This window comes from Polyodon spathula, chromosome 14 (assembly GCF_017654505.1).
Source record: "Polyodon spathula isolate WHYD16114869_AA chromosome 14, ASM1765450v1, whole genome shotgun sequence".
Classification (NCBI taxonomy): domain Eukaryota; kingdom Metazoa; phylum Chordata; class Actinopteri; order Acipenseriformes; family Polyodontidae; genus Polyodon; species Polyodon spathula.
Genome location: NC_054547.1, coordinates 5,042,455 through 5,056,600, shown reverse-complemented (window position 1 = coordinate 5,056,600; position 14,146 = coordinate 5,042,455). Strand labels below are relative to the sequence as shown.

General features: G+C 37.7%; 2 protein-coding genes across 4 annotated transcripts in view; both read right to left on the bottom strand.

Annotated features, from left to right (window-relative positions):
• The window catches only part of btbd8 (BTB domain containing 8), a 28,389-nt gene extending 25,770 nt beyond the window's left edge, over positions 1 to 2,619 (bottom strand). For all 3 annotated transcript variants that reach the window (XM_041270484.1, XM_041270485.1, XM_041270486.1), the window contains exon 1: positions 2,555 to 2,619. The gene's annotated coding sequence lies outside the window, so the exon portion shown is untranslated. The remainder of the gene's footprint in view (positions 1 to 2,554) is intronic.
• A 423-nt stretch (positions 2,620 to 3,042) lies between these two features.
• ephx4 (epoxide hydrolase 4) lies at positions 3,043 to 13,719 on the bottom strand. The gene is made up of 7 exons (XM_041270513.1): positions 13,338 to 13,719; positions 12,183 to 12,268; positions 8,676 to 8,833; positions 8,204 to 8,332; positions 7,796 to 7,899; positions 7,372 to 7,520; positions 3,043 to 3,821 (listed from the first exon to the last, which is right to left on the bottom strand). The coding sequence occupies exons 1-7, from the start codon at positions 13,578 to 13,580 to the stop codon at positions 3,581 to 3,583; spliced, it is 1,110 nt and encodes a 369-aa protein (XP_041126447.1). The 5' UTR covers positions 13,581 to 13,719; the 3' UTR covers positions 3,043 to 3,580.
• Between the last annotated feature and the right edge of the window lie 427 nt (positions 13,720 to 14,146).

Genomic DNA, 14,146 nt, shown 5'->3' with positions numbered 1-14,146 from the left:
CTGTACAATATTGCAATAGACAACGGAGGGAAAAAATAAAATAAAATAAAAAACACCAGTGTCATAAGCTACAATAGCTGTCAGTTTCTCCTGAAACATTATTATAATGCCTTTTATAAACTGTTTTGTAGTACATGCTAATCAGAACAGAAAAGTGTAGGTTTATTCGACCATATTGGGGTTTTCATTAATACATTCTCAAAAACAATCTTGCTGAACTGTTTGCTTGGGGGGTAACGATTGCTGTGACGTTACAAATATAAGAAGCAGCTGTTTAGTGAACTGAAAATAGAAAAACTGTTTAAAAAAAGTCTTTCATTTACATTGATAGTCTGTTGTGTAAGGGACGTTTACATAAATACTGTGTCTGGAGGTATGACACAGGTCCGGTTTTTGGGATGGAACTACATAACAGTGTCGCGTTTTGATTTGTCCATGCCTGTCACATGAATATTTTGTCACTCGAGTGGAAAAGCTTGCAGGCATTTTTAACACTGCGATTACAGAGAGAGAGAGAGAGAGATCTGCTTTCCACAACCTTTCAGTTAAAAAATAACGTGGTATTTTGCTGTACTAATATAACAAACTGTGGGTTATTACTTTACATGAATTACAATGTTATGCACGAATATAAGAATAGTTTTTCTGTGTTGGTGTACTTTTTTCTTTCAAATAGCATGTATCAATAATCGTTTGCGCGATATATTTTAATATTAAATATATATCTTCCACACTATTGCAGTTTTGTTACAGGAAACATTAGTTTATCTCTAATGTAATCACAGTTTTACATACAGACTGCCCCTGTTTTCATTTACATCACAAATTCTGGGCTGATTTGGCTTTTAGATAACGTCCCAAATTCTGGACCGCCAGTGGCACTGGAACCACTTTTAAAGTGGGGGTTCTGAAAGCCCAGGGCCCTTGTGGGCCACTATAGTTTTCAGATAATGTCCCAAATTCTGGGCCGCTCTGATACCATCCCTATTTTTCTGGGCTACTCTGGTTTTTAGAATTCAGTTTTTGGGATATTCTACTTAGCTGACAACCGAGTTTCTAAGTCACGCATGAACAGTTTACCATATTTTTCACTCGCCCCAGAAAACTTTTTTTTTTTTTTTTTTTATGAAAAAACTGAAAATGTAAATGTTAAAAGTATCTTATTACAATGAAGAAACCACCTTGCACTGAAATAGATTAAATCATCCAAATGAATTAAAGCGGTCATTTTTCTTTATTAAAGGCTAATATTAAAACACATTTTTGAGAAAGAACATGGTATTCCTAAAAAGGGCATCTCATTTGCTTATGTAACGTCCATCAATATATTGTAGCATTTCGGGTTCTTTTTGGGACGGAAGTGAGACTGCAACCATGAGTAGATGAAGGTTTTTATTTTGACAATAATTAAATAATCACAAAATAAAATCATAAAGTGAGAAAAGGGGACTCGGAGTCAAAAGTGAAAATAAATGATTGTAGTAGTTTCTTTTAACCTACCGTTCAGTCTTTTTCCCGCCCCCTCTTTTGCGCCAAACCTGCACCCTACCCCCACACACATCAACATGCAACCCCTGCACGCACGCATACACCCACCATGCAACCCCTGCAGAGACACTCACCCACCACGCAACCCCTGCACGCACGCACTCACCACCACGCGACCCCTGCACGCACGCACTCACCACCACGCGACCCCTGCACGCACGCACTCACCACCACGCAACCCCTGCACGCACTCACTCACCACCACGCAACCCCTGCACGCACTCACTCACCACCACGCAACCCCTGCACGCACTCACTCACCACCACGCAACCCCTGCACGCACGCACTCACCACCACGCAACCCCTGCACGCACTCACTCACCACCACGCAACCCATGCACGCACTCACTCATCACCACGCAACCCCTGCACACACTCACTCATCACCACGCAACCCCTGCACGCACTCACTCACCACCTTGCAACCCCTGCATGAATACACCAACCATGCAACCCCAAAAACTGGGCTAAATTTGAAAATGCAAAGCTGACCAGAATTTGGGACGTCGTTATCTAAAAACCAAATCGGCCCTGAATTAGGGATTTGAAAGAAAAAAATACACCACTACAGAAAAAACTATTCTTACATTCGTGCATAACATGATAATTCGTATCAAGTAAAAACTCATATTTTGTTATATTAGAAAAGCAAAATACTACGTTATATTTAATTGAAAGGTTGTGGGAAAGCAAATCTCTCGCGTCGCAATGTTAACAATGCCTGCATCACCTGCAAGTTTTTCCACTCGTGTGACGACTCACTCATGTGGCAGACATGGACCAATGAAAACGCGAGAGTTACGCGGTTCCATCCCAAAAACCGGGCCTGTGTCATATCTCCCGTCTGTAACACAAATCAGCGTTATTATTTGTGGGGTTTTTTTTTTCAAACAGAAACGTGTCGAACCACCTAGACGAAATCCATTATATTATAACAGACTGCAGTATATTTTTCATCTGTTAAACACACGCTAGATGAGTTAGGTGTACTTGAACAGTACTTACACACAGCCTTCCAGCCCCTGGTTTCAACTCAAACAAACAGCAACCATGCCTTTCCATCTACGTCATGAACCGGAAGTGCCTCCCAGGTGTTCAGGGAGAATGTTGTATTTAAAGGGACAGTGTTATTCATGAGAATGGGTGTGTGTTTTACAGACATGCTAGTTGTCTTATTAACAGTTTAAGTTGTACTATAATGGGACTGTTGCAATTGAACAGTACAATTCACTTGCTGATGATAATGTTGTACTCATGGATCACGTTCTTTTTCTGCAGGGAAACGGCTGTGCTTCTGTGATCATACGACAACACTAGCCTTTGTCCCAAAAGCATTACATGAAAAATGTTTAATCAACCTGCTATTAATTAATTTTGGGACTCCAAATCTAAATATTTTTTTCTAGAACAGCGGGATATCAAAACCATGGTAGCTGAATTGTTTTTGCTGTTTATTTGCTTTAAAAAATGAATGGCTTTGATTTGGATCGATGAATTAATATATGCATGTGTAAAACAAGAGATACAAAACTCTTACAATATTTAACCATTAATTTATACTCAAAGATAAAGTTAACAACATTCTTATATATCTGAGCAGTTGTCAAAAATACAAATATGAAGAACATTATCATTTTAATAGAGAACACACCTTCAATTTTACAAAGGACGGTTTTAATTATACAACATGTGCGTTTTTGTGACGGCTATCAAGCATTTAAACAGCTCTGCAGCTTGTAAAAATGGCACGCTTTTATTCTGCACATTAATACGTTAATCAAAGGCACACACAATAGCACTCACAAGTTGACCGTATGCCCCAATATTAAGGCTGATGTTATGTGCAAAACTTTTTTTTTTTTTTTTTTTTAACAAAAAATGTCAGTTGCTTTGACAAATGTGCTTACTGAATTTCACATTTCTTTAAAAAAAAAAAGAAATAGTTAAAATGTATACAAATAAAACAACGATGATTGCATTTAAACGTTTTCACAGGCAATTCAAGGTATTCTGCAGCAGTACATATAATAATCAGTTCCTGTAGTTTTTCCTTGACTCTCCTTCTTTCAGAAACGTCCATATTAATGTGTTCACAATGTCTGGCTGATCTTGTTGAAGCCAGTGGCTAGCCCCAGAAATAATATTCAGTCTAAAGTGATTTTTTATGTATAATCTTGATATTTCCGCCATCTCCTGTTCCAAAAACGCATCCCTTTCTCCCCAAAGAAGTAAAACTGGTGATTTCACCTCTTGTTGTTTCAAAGGCAGAAAACTGTAAAAAAACAAACAAACACATAAATCAATTTAATTTTCTCTTAAACTTTTTTTATCACTTCACTAGTCCTGGGTTTCAGAATAACACTCAACTAAGAAGTATTATTTATTCGAGTGGTATTATATTATATGAGTAATCAGGCCCATGTTAAATACATCAAACACATCACCCTGTACTCTATCTTCTGCAAGCCAGTTTGAGTCACAGACAACAGTGCTGACAGACTTTAATAGATAACTGACGACAGGGGCTCGGTTGGCAGGTGTTTTGGTTACAAATTAAAGATGCTTCGTGAGGAACAACTGCGAGGACCCTGAGGGCCTTTGTGGAGGAAAGTATTCCCACACCCAACTTTCCTGAAGGACGAGGAATCAACAAGTATCTGTTCGGATGAATTTAAGCACCTTGCAGACTTGTCACATCAATCCATCCTTGCTGCCCCTACACCTCATTGACAGTACTATGGCAGGTGTGCTTTTTGTCCACCCCCTGTACAGTCCATGCATATGAAAAACCTTATTTTTCGCACAAATTCATACTTATTTTAAAGTGTGGCCCTACTGAGGTAAGCCTGGTTTCTGGTTTAAAAATAGCCCCCTACATCCTCACTGTATTTAGAACGTCAACAGTTAAAAAAAAGAGACCTATTATAGTTAGCGGAGTCCTCAACCAACTTTCACTTCATGACTAAACTACAACTGATGTCAATTTTTATGAAGCTTTGTGCGTCAGCCGCTACCCACATGGTTCGCCAGGCAACCGTTCAAAAACCTTCCCCAGCTTCAGACCAAAGCATTACAGAAGTCAAGTCTAATTCTTTAACTCAGATTCAAAGTGAACAGCTATTCATTTTCTCAGCCAATTACAGTTGACTTAACTGTACTAAACCTTCCTTGTTAGCTGAATATTAGAATACTAGAATAAGTTAGAATATAGCGCAGGGCTCTTGAACAATGATAGCAATCGACTTCAACATAATGGAAAAGCATTTATGTACAACATATGTACAACTTTTTTTGTTTATTTTTGATATTAATAACAGACTGCTAATATTACAGAAGAATGCGTATGTACTGAAGGTAGACTTCAAATTAAATATGGATTTTTTAAAATATGGTACACTTAAATAAAAAAGCATTAAACAGACGTTTTTATGGGTATGACTAGACCTTTTTGATGCATTACACAAATGACTTTTCATAATAAGTGAGGGGAGTTTCTTTTCCCCTTTCAGTGTTTAATATATAACATGATTAAAACGGAATACCATTTTGGTATTAGACAGATTTTATCTCTACTGTACACACTGCTTTGTTTATTTAAGAAAAAGGACTTCACCATTGTATCTCTGCACTCAGCCTGACCTAATTGCAGATAAACCACAACCCATACACTTGGCTTGTTTATGTAGTCATTATTTATATCTAGTATCACCGAGATATTGTGCTATTTTAAAATTATTTATACAAATGACAAAACAAAGTTATTAACCGCAAACATTTTTTAAGAAATTACTGTTTTGATAAAACATCAAAATATTTGTGATTTATCAGCATGTGATGGGCAATAAATGTCTCTTCCCTACACATTCATCAGTCCAAAAAAATGGATACCATTTTGTGGTAGTGCTGCTCCTGTGAGACAACTTGCTTATCTTGTCCCTATTTTTAAAGAGGAGGCGAGTAACAAGATATTTAGTAAAAAAAGGATGGGATAAAATGGCCAACCCATGTCCCAATCCCCAGCCTCACAAACCAGCAGGAATGACCAGAGTGAGTGTGCCCCTTGTGAATGCAGTCTTTCAGCATTAGTGTATCACTATAATAAGAGCACAACTGTCAATTCCACTGCATCTTACCCTGTGCATAGATGCTGTGCACAGAACATACAGCAAAGTTCTAAACAACCCTCAGAAATCATTTCACGCAGTCTGAGCGGCCGGAACCTGTCAGCTTTGCCGTCCTCTCACCTGACCTTAACGAGATGATACTTCTCATAACAAAACACACCACATAGTCACTTATTGCAAAAAAAAGTCTGAACATTTCAAATTTCTGAAAAGAGATCGTTCTGGATAGAGATTAGTGTTTGATAAAAAAAAAAAAAAAAAAAAAAAAAAATATATGGCACTTCTTTTAGTGCAGTACAGCTAAGATCTTTATTTTGGTTTATTATAAAATAGTGTGCCACGTCTAAGTTAGTCTGCTTTTAAATCACGCACAGCAAACAACATTTGTTTTCACTTTTGCAGCAGTTAATGTGCACCCACTGCTACAGCCCTACCTGGCAGTCGACACAGCGAAGTCTTTTGTGTCTAGTCAGTGACTAAATTCATTAATATCGCAAACTGGTTACAAAGACCCCTTTATTTATATGAGTTTGCAACAAGAAAAACAAGCTCTGTGCCTTTGTGTGATGCACAGTGTCTTCCTGCACAGCTGCAGCAGCAAATTCTTAGAAACATTTTTTTTGAGCCTCCTTCAGGAAGAAGTAAATAAAATGTCCTGCTTCTAAAATATTGTTGATTCTGGTGGGGTTTGCTTGGCCCAGTTGTTGCTAAGTTGATTTTTATAAAAAGTGTAAAAAGTCAGAACGTTTGTCTACCAAGTTTTTTTCGTTTTTACAAATTAACATACAGTAAAGCATAAAAAAAAAACAATTCAAGAGCATAAGCACTGTAAAAGTAACATAATAATGCAATATGTTGCAAAATAAGGTGAATTAAATACAATCAAGTATTTTACAGGTTCAAAAACAGAAGGGCACATCTGTAATTTAGTAATGTTTGTAGAAGGCTAAGCGTAATCAAACTAGTGTTTTTTCTAGCTCTTCATTTATTTGCTTATGGAAAAATGTGAAGAACATAATAAATTACCATTGCTCAAACACACCACTAGAGGGCACTGATGTTGTTCATTAACAGTGCAGTAAAATTATTCCCTTTTCAATGAACTGTTGTATAGGAGAGGGGTTTTTACCAAGGATTTGTAAGTTTGGACCAGTAACTCAAATTCTTAAAAAACAACAACACTGCTTGCAAGGTTGAGATAAAACTGAAAAACTGTATAAGCGGCTGCAGGTTATCTCATTTTTCAGTTTGCTGAATACTTGTTTTTGCCCTCAGAGCTTGAGTTAGCCTTCTTAAACTTGACATGTATGTGAAGCAAGGCAGTCGGGTAGCAGAATAATACATTCTGTTACTTAGACTTGCGATCGGTTGATGTCATTTGTTCCCAGCCTGGTGTGGAGGGTTAAGTGCCCGTCATTGTCCCTGTCCGTGGTCTAGCACTGAGGTACTGCACAAAACACTGTGACATCCAAATGGAAGCACCAAGCCTAAAGGAAGGTTGTTATAGTATACATCTCTCCACAGAAAAATTCTACTGACGACTCTGGAAATAAGACTCCACTTTATCTAATCAAAAAAACTGGGCTGGCAGTGGCTGTAGTGATGTACGTGCAAGTAACTGCTATGTGACAAATTCAATAAGAGTGCAATTTAAGATTTGTTCCAATCTTCCTAAAAAAGCGTTTAATTGGCAATTACCTGAAAGCGTTTCTGTAGTAGTTGAGTGGCCCTGTGAGAGCGCCTGGCTGGGAGAACACAAACATGTAAGCTTCCATATCTTCAGACGTCAGCCGGCAGCCTTTCCTCCCAATCCCTGTGGTCTGACTAGTAAACAAGTATTTTATAGCCTGAAGCAAAACACAGAAGAAGAAAGTTAAAACATATAAATGGAAAAGGAGGGTGTACCATTAACCCTCAAGGGTATAATGTGTACGGGTAAATGTGACAGTGCTGAGAACAATACGATTATTATGTGTAGTTGAATATTTAATATTTTGCTTGTGTTAGAGGAAGAGATTAATGGTCCATAAACTGAATTTAAAATACAGGGTGTGGTACAGGCCGTGAAAACAATATGTTAACAATATATTATGTTACGTCCTTATTGATAAGTGTGGCTTACCTTAAAATCATTGATCGTAAACATGAATTCAGGAAACCTTGGCAGCTGGAAAAAGAAGAAGTAACTAGACTTCATCAGCTGGGAGGGATGGCGCAGAGCGTAATCTGGAAGCACAGAAAAGCTTTAGCTGGATTCCAGGACTTGTCTGATTAAACATCTTTACAGAAATAGCCTTGACTATTAACTCATCTTTAGAGCACTATCCCATAACGAACGCAGACTTGAGAAATGAAAGCCTTACAGTCAAATAAAACCACTAGAAAGGCAATTAAGTGGTTTTTAACTGTTAATTAACCAGTAAGAAAATCAAGAGAGACCAATGTAAAGGTGGCCATGGAGCCTGATGCTATTTAAGTCACTGCATAGCAAATACAAACTAACCCGTCCGTTAAAAAACGGTGAACTCACCAGTGAAAACAGTTGGATGAGGGCAATTTAAAACAATCAATTTATTCACCATCTCTGGATAATGGATAGCAAATAACCAGGCAATCATACCACCCCAGTCATGACCAACCAGGTAACACCTGTTGTAACCTGAAATAAAACAAAGAGCTCTTCATTTGTAACTTTAAACACAGCAACCAAGACATAGCCATTCAGTTTCTGGGACCCATTCTAGAACAAACTTAATGACTAAGGTTTCAGTCTTTGCTTTTTAAATGATATTGCTTTTGAAAGAAGAGAGTGGGAGAATAATCTCTATTCTATTCATCATGGAAAAGTGACTGCATGGGAGTGAGAGACTGGGGTGATTAAGAAAAACGGACTCTCTACATTCACAGCACAGCTAATGCTAAAAGGAAATCCAAGAGGTCAGAGTGGTGAAGTGCATTGCACTGCTAGCCTTTCACCTCAGGAGGCTGATGGCTGAACTCACCCAGGTACTCCACAATATCCTTGACATCAGTCACAAGGTATTCGAGCCTGTAGTGCTCTCTCCCAGCCGGTATGTCTGACTCCCCGTACCCCCGCATGTCCACAGCTACAACTCGAAACTCACTCTTAAACTCTCGCAGCTGGTGACGCCAGGAAAACCTGAAACAGCAGCAAGATCTGTTACCAGCCCTAAACTTTCTTCAGTTTCATTTTTGGGGCATGTTATCAGATTCTGCTGGACTTCTCTCAAGCAGAGACTGTAAAGTACACCAAATTGAGTTAACCAACTAATTAACCAAACCACATTCAAACACAGGCTGACATGATCACTGTGCTTCCAGCTTAGGAGTCCCATCTTGAGTATGTATGGACACATGTAAACTGACCATTTTGTATCAGCTAGGTGATTTTCCAAATGTGGGAAAACTCTATTTTCTGCAAACATGTTCTACTCGTGTTTAAATAATCAATACGGATTGAAACTTTGGTCTGAAAATGTGCTAGGGCTCACTAAATTATTTTAGAAAAATAAAGCCTTTTGCTATATTTTTCATTGCAGGTTAGTTCTTTGTTTGAATCAGAGAGCCCAAGGGTCCAGTGAACTAGCTATGAAGGCCTAAAAGTCGAAACCCTTAATGAGACGTTAGATGATTTTGATTTTCAATGAACTATGAACAATAACGTTATTTTAAACAATGACTATTCACCAAGTTTTAAAATACTTGTTCTCACTGCTTATTTGGTCACATTATTTAATGCATGTTCAAAACATTTGATCAGGGTGTTTCAAAAGTACTGGTCTATTGCAAGGTATACATAGAATCACAATGGACCATTATTTTTATGTATTGTCTCTAATAGTCTTAACTGTTAAAATCCTGCATGTTAACAATAATGCTAACTAAACTTTAAACAAAGAATTCATGTGTATAATTTGGAAAACGACAATTTTTTATCAAATATTTTAGGAACAAAACTAACACACCAATCATAACACCTTTCTTTCAATTATCTACACTTCCAACACTATAGAAAACCATTTGTATTTTGCTAGAGAAATCCCCTTCTTTTAAGTGACTCGCAATGTAAATTGTGCGTTTAAAAACCCATAAATGAATAAATCTGTAATACCAAAAATCTCACTTGAGCTTTGAAACAGAACCTATTCTGTGTTCAGTGCAATAAATGGGCAGCCATGAATAATTAAGGGCTGTCTGCTTTAATAAAAGGCTGTGTGTCAGTGGAAGTTATAGATTAGTTGACTACTGTTGACAATCTATCTCTAAAAACCCATTCCAGGCTAATATGTTCTGCATTCCACATAATTTAATGACAGACACTAAAACATTATAAAAGATGGTCTTAAATTACAGTGACTCCTACACAACAGGAGAAAAACAATGTCTGTTCATAAAACCCTCGTCCTGTTCTGCTGCTGTCTGCAAGCCTCAGTAGATTTTTGTTTTATGTTCTCTATTCTCTCAAAGCATTCAATTCAGCATGCCGGTAATTAAAGTGCTCTTTTCATTCAGAATTAATTTGAGAGGCAGCCCAGGTTCAGCTGCTATTAGATTGGAAAAATAAAGATTTATTAAGTGGGATATATGTTAGTGAAGTCCTTTTATTTGGGTAAAAAATCTCCAGCTTCTCAAGGAGATCTGAATATAACATGGACCTTATTAAGAGTTATCATCTAACAGGATATATATCAGTATATATTATATATATATATATATATATATATAATATATATATATATATATATATATATATATATATATATATATATATATACAGTACTGTGCAAAAGTTTTAGGCAGGTGTGAAAAAATGCTGTAAAGTAAGAATGCTTTCAAAAATAGACATGTTAATAGTTTATATTTATCAATTAACAAAATGCAAAGTGAGTGAACAGAAGAAAAATCTACATCAAATCCATATTTGGTGTGACCACCCTTTGCCTTCAAAACAGCATTAATTCTTCTAGGTACACTTGCACAAAGTCAGGGATTTTGTAGGCATATAGTCAGGTGTATGATTAAACAATTATACCAAACAGGTGCTAATGATCATCAATTCAATATGTAGGTTGAAACACAATCATTAACTGAAACAGAAACAGCTGTGTAGGAGGAATAAAACTGGGTGAGGAACAGCCAAACTCAGCTAACAAGGTGAGGTTGCTGAAGACAGTTTACTGTCAAAAGTCATACACCATGGCAAGACTGAGCACAGCAACAAGACACAAGGTAGTTATACTGCATCAGCAAGGTCTCTCCCAGGCAGAAATTTCAAGGCAGACAGGGGTTTCCAGATGTGCTGTCCAAGCTCTTTTGAAGAAGCACAAAGAAACGGGCAACGTTGAGGACCGTAGACGCAGTGGTCGGCCAAGGAAACTTACTGCAGCAGATGAAAGACACATCATGCTTACTTCCCTTCACAATCGGAAGATGTCCAGCAGTGCCATCAGCTCAGAATTGGCAGAAAACAGTGGGACCCTGGTACACCCATCTACTGTCCGGAGAAGTCTGGTCAGAAGTGGCCTTCATGGAAGACTTGCGGCCAAAAAGCCATACCTCCGACGTGGAAACAAGGCCAAGCGACTCAACTATGCACGAAAACACAGGAACTGAGGTGCAGAAAAATGGCAACAGGTGTTCTGGACTGATGAGTCAAAATTTGAAATATGTGGCTGTAGCAGAAGGCAGTTTGTTCGCTGAGGGGCTGGACAGTGGTACACGAATGAGTGTCTGCAGGCAACAGTGAAGCATGGTGGAGGTTCCTTGCAAGTTTGGGGCTGCATTTCTGCAAATGGAGTTGGGGATTTGGTCAGAATTAATGGTCTCCTCAATGCTGAGAAGTACAGGCAGATACTTATCCATCATGCAATACCATCAGGGAGGCATCTGATTGACCCCAAATTTATTCTGCAGCATGACAACAACCCCAAACATACAGCGAAAGTCATTAAGAACTATCTTCAGCGTAAAGAAGAACAAAGAGTCCTGGAAGTGACGGTATGGCCCCCACAGAGCCCTGATCTCAACATCATCGAGTCTGTCTGGGATTACATGAAGAGACAGAAGCAACTGAGGCTGCCTAAATCCACAGAAGAACTGTGGTTAGTTCTCCAAGATGTTTGGGCCAACCTACCTGCCGAGTTCCTTCAAAAACTGTGTGCAAGTGTACCTAGAAGAATTGATGCTGTTTTGAAGGCAAAGGGTGGTCACACCAAATATTGATTTGATGTAGATTTTTCTTCTGTTCACTCACTTTGCATTGTTAATTGATAAATATAAACTATTAACATGTCTATTTTTGAAAGCATTCTTACTTTGCAGCATTTTTTCACACCTGCCTAAAACTTTTGCACAGTAAAAAAAAAAAAAAAAAAAAAATATATATATATATATATATATATATATATATATATATATATATATATATATATATATATATATATATATATTCGAGGCTCTTGGGTATGCAATGGCATTTGCAGTTTTACCAGAACTCTGGGAATCCATGGAGAAACAGCATCAGAGGTTTGCCCCTTTCACCAGCAGCTACATAATGGAATCTCAACCCGGATTCCTAAAAGAAGGGAGCATGCAATTAATTAACACAATTGCACTAGATACACAGTTTGCATGTACTTTCTTACTTACAAATGACAGTGGACTTTCTACTATTGCTGTAAAATAAAATGCAATCCCAAATGGAAGAGAGATGCAGGGGCTGGACTAAAAATTGTATCCACCTGTTTTAATACCCAAGGCTGCACAATATTAACAATCTCAAATTAATGATTATATGTGCCTCTCAGGGGAACAAAGGTGAAAAGAAGAACAATTAATAGAACTTGCAGACCTGTTAAAACCTCAGCATATTAATAAATATCGACAGCCCATGTCCTGGAATATTGTAGAAGAATATCAATATATATTATGCATGTACAAGATGAGCTCCAGCGCAAAGGATCAATAGCCTACTGTGCACAGTCCACCCAAATGAATAAGTTAAATAATTAAAACCTGAAAGAAATGTTATTGTGTGGAAATCTAAAAAAATGATAAACGCTATGGTCTGTGATTACAAATAATATATGCCCCTCACGGTATTTAAAACTGATATTCCAGCAATGTTGAGCAGAGGTGACACGAAAAGTGACGTGTTTGACAGGTGAATTCCATTTAACACTGTCAACAACGTTGTTATCTTATCAAGCCTAGAAGCCCAAGAATAACAATAGTAACATCAAGTGTGGCATTGGGCAAGTCAAACGAAGTACATTTTAACAAATTATGTGTTGTCGTAGGCGTGGAGGGATTATGTTGGCAATGAAAATATTAGGTAGCCTACCGCTAAACTGGAGCTGTTTTTCAGCACCTTATTGGAACGAGCACAGTACACTTATTAGATGCACTGCAAATTGCCATCCTTATATGCCAAAAACGATATAATATATATGTGTATCTACGTACGTGTTATTTATAAAAAATGATAATGCACTTCGGGTTGATTTCAAGTTACAAATTCTGTCGTCATTAGGCCCCTGTTTCATTGGTATTTATTTGTGAATTACAATTCTTTTCAGGAGTACCGCACGCATATTTTAGCAATAATTCTTTAAACGAATGAAGAAAAATAACACACACCTTACCTTAATTCTAACATAGCAGTGCGTTCCCAAGGACGTGTCATTCAAGCAGGCAGGGGGGTTTTCTCGGATTACCCACTGCAATGTTTTTAACGGTCTTCTTATTATGCTGCATAGAAGTTTCAGCAGCACTATGCAAGTGTAGAAAGCGCAATAACTGTAAACCAGTGCCCAGAAACCAAGGACTCTGATCTTTAACGTCACTCTGACTATAAACAACAGTAAGTTCCGAAGCAGCCTCGCCATCTTTACATTACATCAGTAACCAGCATGGATTATACCATTTACTTTTATGTTGTAACTCAAAATGTTTTAAATGTTTGAGCGAATACACAACAGTCGTGTAATCTGAATGACACTGCCGTCTCACAACGAGGGCATTCAACTAACTGTGCTGGGGAGGATCCCTGAATGTGAAGTCATTGAAATCACAGGTCTGATCGTCAAGATTCACGCTTGCGTGTGACAGGCATGCAGCTCACATTGTTGTAGTAGGTAGTTCTCACTGCTGTATGCAGAATATTTCCCATTCCAATGCTCAAAGTCTATGATTTTTTTTTACAATTTGAAGGTCAACATACTTTCTTCAAACCGCTGACAAATGATGATCTTCATGTTGATTATAGCCCTTCATCTCTCACTTAATTACATTAAATTTAACAGTCTTCAAAGGACAGTGCCTCATTGAAATCAAAGAGGATTCTACATCCACCAGTATGTAAAGGAATATAAATAAAACAATTTTAAAAGCCAGAATTCATGCATAAAGAAGATTATTAACATCAATAATCTCTCAGCAACACTCCACTTTA